An 8,976-nucleotide genomic window follows, 5' to 3' on the forward strand; every position below is an offset into this window, starting at 1 on the left:
TAAAGGTGGAAAACTAGGAGACCCTGCTAGAAAGAGCAGGGACGAATGCATCTCTCTGTCCTCCCACTTTGATGCCTTGTTCTTTAAAATTCTGCAAATCAAACTATCACTTTTCAATCTCTCTCTCTGTACGAGAGAATAATGAAAAGAGCATATTCTGATTGATTAACCATGTGCACCAAATTTAAAAATAGGGACTGGTTCATAAGAACTGTTGAGCCCACTCTGGCTTCCTGAGCAAGACTTCAAAGATTCTTCAGTCAAAGGCTGAATAAGTGGGGACATAAGCTCCAACCTGCACAACCACTACCAGCTGACTGTGATACAGACACTGCAAACAGGTAGAACATGCAACCTATAAGATGACAGACAAATCCACGAAAGCTCGTGAGGAGCCAACAAATTCAGGGATCTGCTGAGCAATAAAAAATAAAGCAGCTACAGAACTAACAGTCATGTTTCAGGTCCACGTTAAGAGCTGTGGCTGATACAAATGACCTAAGAGATGGTCTTCCCATTCCATAAGCTAAACAAGCTAAACAGGAGGAAACGCTACACACTCAACATGTAAACCATCAGCGAAATGTAAGAAAATAAAGAAACACTTGTATGGTGCCTTATAGGTCTCGTACACAATTTTATCAATTTGATTTAATCCTTCTGACAATCCTGCGAAGTAAAGAAGGCAACATATCATCTTCATTTAGGTAAGTAAACCGAGCCTCAACGCGGTTCAAAGGCTTGCCCGCATCATTTAATTAGCAGGGAAACTATGCAGCAGTTCCCCACTAGCTATCTATTTTACATTTGGTAGCGTATATATGTCCATGCTACTCGCTCACTTCGTCCAGCTTACCCTTCCCCCTCCCCATGTCCTTAATCCATTCTCCATATCTGTGTCTTTATTCCTGCCCTGCCACTAGGTTCATCAGTACCAATTTTTTAGCTTCCATATATATGCGTTAGCATACGGTATTTGTTTTTCTCTTTCTGACTTACTTCACTCTATACGACAGACTCTAGGTCCATCCACCTCACTACAAATAACTCAGTTTCATTCCTTTTCATGACTGAGAAATATTCCATTGTATATATAACGTACTGATTTTTTAACTGCTGCACCCATCACCTCAAAGAGTATAATATCTCCTTATTTGAAATTCAAGTACATTTGAATTTACTTCCAAAAACCATTTTGGCTCTTTCAAGAATTTTGCTCTCAATACACGAGTGGCAAGTAACTTCTGTTGGTGATAAAAAGAGGAGGAAAAGCAGGGAGAACCAAAAACAGGTCAACCATTCAACAAAAACTTACTGAGTATCTACTATGAGCCTGTCTGCCAGGTACCCACTTGGAATAACAATGGGAATTAACACTAGGATAATCCCTGTCCTCAGAGAACCTCCATTTTTGAAGGAAAGAAGGAAATTAAACAAAAAATTACCAATGAGATTAATTATGAAAGGGGAAGTAGATGGCCCTGCAGAAGGGCACAGAAGGGTACAAAAAGAAAAACGAAGCAAAGTAGATGGCCCAGATAAAGCAGAGTTATGTTACAGTAAAGCCTGGAGAACGATAAGGGAAGTACACCCGGGCTTTAGAGCACAACTATAGTGAAATGACAGAGCTGAGAAATGGTTAAATGAAGCTGACAGAGGGGACTCCAGGGAGCATTAGGAAGCACGGTGTGGGTGGAGCAGGTACCAGTATATCTGCTAAGCATAAAACCTGAAAGGTTTTAAACACATGGAGAGAGTAGATCCTCCCCCCCACCCCACCCACACAAAAGCAGTTAACAAGCATACTCTCCGCATCAAGGCAAAAGGAATTCACAAGATAAAGATCTGAAGTCACAGGACAGAAATTCTGAATTAGTGATATACTGTTAAAAGGAAAGTTTATTATTTACTAGTTCAACAAATAATTAATGAGCACTTACTGTGTGTCAGGTAATGTCATAGGCACTGGGATACAGCAGAGAACAAAGTGTTAATGTGAATAAAATGTCACTGGTGGGACTTGGCTGAGTGTGTAGTCCTTACTGTTTCATTAGAGTGATATAAGCTGTAAGGGTGTTTTTAGGTTTATTCCTGAACTTGGTTCCCCAAGGCCTATTTTTGCCATCTTAAGTCCCTCAAATGTGAATTTTATCTGGATTTTAAGAACTTAATCTTGGATGTTGGGGATAATTACTGTATAAATAGACTCAAAACTGTATGGTATGTTCTGTACTTTAAAAGAAAAAGATTAAGGATGGCCAACAAAGACCGGAAAAGGTAAGACAAACTAAGCTGACCTATTATTTACTCAGATGAAAGCATTTAGGGCAGATAATCTGTAAAAAGGCACATTCTCATGGGTAATGAAAAGCTGACTACAAATCTCTCTCTGATATAATCTATAATTTGTACGGCTGACTGAAAGTTACCTGCATCATGCATTACAGTGAGCACTTGGGGAAAATTTAATAAAAGTAAAAATCCCATTAAGATTGTTAGAATACTCACTGAATGGAAAATTAAGTACCATTAAATACTTTCATCTAGAGCAAGTGATCTTATATTGGTGTCAGTTTCCTTAATTTCAAAGTAGAGCTAATACTACCTATCTCAGAACTTAACACTTAAATATTGGATATAATGAGCCCAGAACAGTTTCTCCCACAAGCTCTACCCTCATAAATGTTAGTTTATCTTTATTAAAAATACTCTGTACCAATTTATTTAAGAAAGCAGTATGCATATACTACTGAACTCTGTTATATTTCTTCTCTTTCATTATAAACAGATTAAGATAGTATTTCTAATAAAGTCTTTAAAAATTCCTACCTGTGTTTCATGATTCCAAACGCACACACTACCATTGTAAAGACTCGCCAACATCCACGGCTCCGTAGGATGCAAATCCACACTCTTAACTCGATCAGATCGAGCAGTTAGCTTTCTCTTGATATCGAGTCGCAGAGGCTAAGGACAAACATAAAAAACAAACATTAAATTGCTATGACAAATAAAACATGCTTGAGATCTTACCTAGAAACAGTGCATTAACATGTTACAAAACAATTCAGTTTTTACTGTGCTTAAATTACAGACACAGTTTGAAGTCTAAAGCACCTATTCACTCATATATACAAAAAATATGAGTATTTAAAAATTTTTAATTTGTAGCAGCACTTGTCAAACTTTTTGGTCTTAGGACACCTTTACAGTCTTAATTTTTGAGGACACTAAAAAGCTTCTTTTTAGGTAGATTATATTTATTAATATTTACCATGTTAAAAATTAAAACTGAGACATTAAAATATTTGTGTATTAATTCATTTTCAAAAATGAACTAAACCCATTACATATTAACGTAAGTAAGATATTGTTATGAAAACTAACTATAGTTTCAAAAGAAATTTAGTGAGAAGAGTAGCAATGTTTCACATTTTTGCAAAACTCTAAATTCTGACTTAATAGAAGACAGTTGTTTTCACATATCTGCTTCAGCCGTCAATATGTTGTGATATATTGTTTTGGTTGATGTATATGAAAAAAACCCAAAAAACAAAACACAAAAGCCTGGCTCACAGATACTGAGAACAGATTGGTAACTCCCAGAGGTGGAGTGTGGAAGGGGGAGAAATGGGTGAAGGGGGTCAAAGGGTACAAACTTCCAGTTATAAAATAAGTAGGTCATGGAGACGTAACGTACAGCACAGTAGTTAATAATACAGTGTTGCATATTTGACAGTTGCTAAGAGAGTAGATCTTAAACGTTTTCATTGCAAGAAAAAACACATTTTTGTAACTATGTATGGTGACAGGTGTTTAGCCTTGTTGTGGTGATTGTTTCACAATATACACAAACATCAAATCATTATATTGGACACCTAAAACGAATATAATGTCATATGTCAATTATACCTCAATTATTTTTTTAAAAAATTGAGTTCTTCAGAGAAAAGTATTAGATTTATTTTGGCAATAATATTAGTAAATGCTAGGCAATGTAATGTGGGATCAGTAGGGGTTATATCCATGTCCATGAAGAGCTTTGGAGCCAAATGGGAATGTTTATAATGTTTTAATGTATTTAAGTTACAAGAACCAAACGGAAATTACAATTTTAAACTGAAGCTAAAAATACTTTCTCGAGTCATAAAATACTAACAGTTTAAAACAGCCTTTTTCAACCTGGATTCCTCATCTAAACCACAGAAAGAAAATTATCTGAATAACTACTTTCTCAATTCTCCCAAGGATACCTTTCTAGGAGAAAAGTTAATTCATTATATACAATGATGGCTTAGGGCAGTAGTCTTAATTCTCTCTTGGAAGCAGATCTGAGGAAGACTGATTTAAAATGTTTCTCCTTCAACAGGTTTTACACACAACCTAAAAGTTTATTTGGCAAGTTGAGTTATCAAATTTTTATTTTTGTGATCTTCCGTGATGATCATGAATGGGACAGAAATTTAATGTTACTTTTCTACACAAATGAAGACTGCTAGATAATTTCCGCAGAGATAATTTCCTGAGACAAAGCAAAACACCTCACAAGGCTTTTATTCATCGTTTTGGATCTCTATCAAATCTGGGTCACTGACTGCTTCGAACCTTGTTCTGACTTCTATACAGGCCTCCCTCACTTTTGGCAACAACCTATACCTCTTACTTTCCTTTAAAAGATCTGACTTCTCTGGCTCTTCTCTACAATAGCCACAAAAATGTTTCCACTGTCTTACCTTCTTCTCCATCTCAAACTTGCTACTTTCAAACCATCATCTTCACATACCTTGCTGAAGCAGGACCTCTTACTTCACCCATTTCTAAATTTTGTCCCATTAATTATCATCACAAATGTTAACTCTTTTTTTCTGGTCTCTTCAGAGTCAGCAAACATGATGTGTCTATTACATGCCAAGAACCACGGTGAAGGCTTTTTCCTCTAGTAAATGAGGAAACTGTACACTTATAAACTATGTATATTTTACCATTAAAAATGTTTTAAATGCTTGATTACTGAGTAAAAGTGATGCTTCAGGAAGGTGGTCCAGGGGACTGAGCAACCCCAGTATAACTCTAAATACCCCCAATGCACAATCTCAGTTTAAAAAGCACAGCCAAGAGCTCCTGCTGTATTCCTCCCAAGATTTTAGTGCCTACTTTGAATGAGACATTGTACTAGGCACTGTGGAATACCAAAATGAGTAGGGTACTCATACTGCAGCCTTAACTCTGTCTCCTTATATCTCCCAAAAGCTGGATGCATTTAGGATTCAGCTTAAATGCTACTGCCACTACTACGATCTTTCAGATTACCCTACCAGAAGTACCCTTTCCTATGGGATCCTACAGGTTTTAATTTTAACATTTAACATTTGTGCACATGTCTGTTTTTGCTTTCTAGAGTAGATGCTCCTTAAGGGCAGGGTCACTGCTTATTCATGTGTTTATCTCCACAGCGTCTTATATATTCGGGTATAGGGGTTTAAGTACAGACAGTATAATCGAGGTCTAAAGAATCATGATGGACTCAAACTTCAGTTCCACTACTCATTTCAAAAGTACAACAGTGGGTAAGTTTACTTAACTTCTCTCAGGTTTGAAAAATGTAAAACCATTGACTATTATCTACCGTTTAGTATAATGAGAATTAAATTCAGTGTTAAACAGTTAGTACAGTGCCTGGCCTATTGTAACCACTCCATAAGCATTTATAACTCACTCTCTCGGCTGTTGTGAGAATTAGGAGGCAAATGTTTAGCAAAATCCATGGCACATAGTAAACACTCTATAGTAAATGAGTGAATAAATAAATTCACATTTTATAGTTATATAAAAGATTTTAAATGTGTTAAAGAATGAAATATGTAATTATAAAAATACTCTTAAACATTGCAAAAGAAAACTAAAACTAAAAAAAAAAAAAAAAGAAAACTAAATTAGGCAGATGCAAGGGCTGTTTCCAAAAATGTCCAGTGCTGAAAGCACAGCACACCCCAGAGCGGGTCGTTGGTAATACGAGGTGGCATAATTAAGTGACTTGAGTACTGTTCAGAGGCTCTTAACCTGGGGACCCAAGAAAGTTCATGGATGAGGATTGGGGGGGGCGGTATCTGTGAGTGAACCCACTAAAATTTTATGCAATGCTGTGTTTCTCTATGCATTTTTCTGGAAGTATCCATAATGTTCACAAGTTTCCCCGGGGAATCAACTTCTGTTGTAGTTAAAACTCTGCAGCAACGAGCCTTAAACTAACTTGATTTTAAGTTTTTATTTATTTTTTTCCTTTAACTGCAAGGTGAGGAACTTGGACTTATTAATCCCTACGGTCTTCAAGCTCCAAAATCCTTGAACCTGTGCTTCCTAACAAGTGAAAAAAAGCAGGAAAATGTTTAAATACAAAATATTGAATTTCTTACATCTTTTTGGAAAGAAATTCTCACACTATCGTACTGTTTTTCTTATTATAACTCTTTTTGTGCAAAAGTATTTTAGAGCATATTTGGGGGTGATAATAAAAAATGCTGTCATGACTGTCATCCTTATCAGCCGCTATATTTGCAAATGCAGAAAAGCACGCCAACCAGTTTTATAAACAACTCCCCAACTCTTCGTTTCTCCCTAGAAACTTAAGCTGGGGTCCCAAAGCATCAGAAATTCCACTCTTGACTCTCCATGCGTTTTATTTACTTTTTTGGGGGGAGGGGGGCTTGCCTGTTTAAGTTCGTAGTTTGCGGTCAGCACATACTATACCAGAACAAGCCCAACATGAGCGCAAAATCAGCTGTCGCCGTTTTAAAGGCACAATGAGGCAGTTTCATCAAAACCTACGGAGTTCAACGTTTTCGGTCTCTTCTATTTCCCTACACCAACGATCCCGCTGCAGATCGCAGGACCTCTGGCAAACGCCGTAAGCACCGGAGGAGTCAGGGACCCCTCAATTCCAGGGACTGCCTCCTCGAACCACCCACCGCCTCCTCCCTCCCAGAGTTCAAACTGGACCAGGACCCGCAAGGCCTGAGGCGGCGGCCGCAGCGGGAGCCCAGGCCGCTGCTGACTACGGTCCTCAGGCCAGGAGCCCCAAAATTGGCCTTGGCCACAGGGGCCCCACTCCCTCCTGCAGGGCCTGGACCTACCATGGCTCCGTTGGTCCGAGCCCGGGCGCCTTTACTCGGTGCCGACGAAGCAGTCCGGGAGAGACCCACCGACCCGCTGACCGGCAGACTGCTTGACGTGGAACTTCCGGGAGGAGTTCTCGCGATAGAACTCGAGGCCAGGGCCCGAGCGCCTGCGCAAACGCGGCGCAGGGCTGAAGTTTCCCAAGCCCCGCCCCAATTTCCAAGGCAACAAGGCCTCCTAAATGGCCTCGAGCCCACCTGGCGCTGCTGGGGCGGGGGGGTGTGGCCTCCACTACCCGCTGCAGTGTCCTGGGGCTGCTGAGCGTGTACGAGAATCAGAAAACCGCGAGTTAAATGAGATGAGAAAAAGCGAAATGCTTCAACCGAATGCTAACGTCCGGAGAAACTCCCCTATAGTGGAGTTGTGTCGCAGGGTCTGAGAAGCGCTGTGAGGCTTCCTCTGATTCTGGCTCTGAGGAGAGGGCGGGGAAGAGAAGGGAAGGCGAAGCTAGGCTCTAAGCCCACTGTACCCTGGTGGGCCTGAGAACGAGGCCCAGAGAGTCCTCTGCGGGGCCTGCTCGGGGCCCTGATTGAGGCTGGAAAGATGTAGGCCGGTTTCTGAGCTGAGCTTCAGGCATCGGTGGTCGGAGGGCTGCCAAGAGCCTTCAGCTCTGGAGCTCCCCAGGAGATGGGAGTATCCGACCCTGCAGGATCTCCTTCTATTGAGCGTCGACCGCGTTGTTCATTCATTTATAGCTATTTATTGATCTTCGGCTGTGTGCCAGAATACTTTCCTCTCAAATCTTCACATCGAACCTGAATTATCTCCATTTTACTGATGAGGAAACTAAGGCTCAAAGAAGTTAAGGGTCCCCGCCAAGGCCACACAGTCAATGGTAGAGTCAGGATTTGATACCAGACTGATAAGTCCTCCAAGTCCTGTGCTCTTTCTATTACACCAAAGTATATCTTCATTAAGGTAGTTGAACTCCAGAATAAGGACCTGGGCCATAGCAGTTACAAAGTAGAGTGCTAGAGCTTTTGCCTACCCGCACCCTCTTCCCGCCTTTTTATTTTTATTTTTTAATTTTGTTTATTTTTGGCTGCATTGGGTCTTCGTTGCTGCACGCAGGCTTTCTCTAGTTGCGGCGAGCAGGGGCTACTCTTCGTTGCGACGCACGGGCTTCTCACTGTGGCGGCTTCTCTTGTTGCGGAGCACGGGCTGTAGGCATGCAGGCTTCAGTAGTTGTGGCATGCAGGCTCAGTAGTTGTGGCTCACAGGCTCTAGAGCACAGGCTCAGTAGTTGTGGCACACAGGCTTAGTTGCTCCGCGGCATGTGGGATCTTCCCGGACCAGGGCTCGAACCCGTGTCCCCTGCATTGGCAGGCGAATCCTTAACCACTGCGCCACCAGGGAAATCCCTTCCCGCTTTTTAAAATAAATTTATTTTAAAATTTTATTTTAGTTTTTAAACACCGTGGGCCAAGTAACACTTGCCCTTTTGCTACATATAAACGTGTATCTCAGGCCTGAGAGTAGCCTTGGAGATTTTTTAGACCTCTAGATTATCAGAAAGGAAAAAAAAAAAGAAGTGTGTGAGTGTGTGTGTGTGTGTGTGTGTGTGTGTGTGTGTAAAGTAATATTCAGAGGGAGACATATGTACTCTGCATCAGGTAATTTGCCTTTAGCAGGAGCTTTGTCGCCAATGTGACCTCTTTGTGGGTCTTAGTTTTCCTCATCTTAAAAAAAAAAAATCTTTGTACACCGCTAGGCACCCAAGATGCTGAGCCCTGAAGTATCACACTCACTTTGACTATATATTTTCTCATTTTTTCCCATGGCAGTTAACCAACATTAAGTTCT

At 40.5% G+C, this 8,976-nt stretch overlaps 1 protein-coding gene across 1 annotated transcript in view; it reads right to left on the reverse strand.

Moving 5' to 3' along the window:
- COPB2 (COPI coat complex subunit beta 2) overlaps positions 1 to 7,273 on the reverse strand; it is a 28,709-nt gene extending 21,436 nt beyond the window's left edge. Inside the window, exons 1-2 of the mRNA XM_082461192.1 lie at positions 7,131 to 7,273; positions 2,830 to 2,967 (exon numbers count right to left, since the gene is read on the reverse strand). Of these exons, the coding sequence (XP_082317318.1) occupies positions 2,830 to 2,967; positions 7,131 to 7,133 (141 nt within the window). The 5' untranslated portion in view covers positions 7,134 to 7,273. The remainder of the gene's footprint in view (positions 1 to 2,829; positions 2,968 to 7,130) is intronic.
- Between the last annotated feature and the right edge of the window lie 1,703 nt (positions 7,274 to 8,976).

This window comes from Balaenoptera physalus (genome assembly GCF_965194825.1).
Source record: "Balaenoptera physalus genome assembly, chromosome: 4".
NCBI lineage: Eukaryota > Metazoa > Chordata > Mammalia > Artiodactyla > Balaenopteridae > Balaenoptera > Balaenoptera physalus.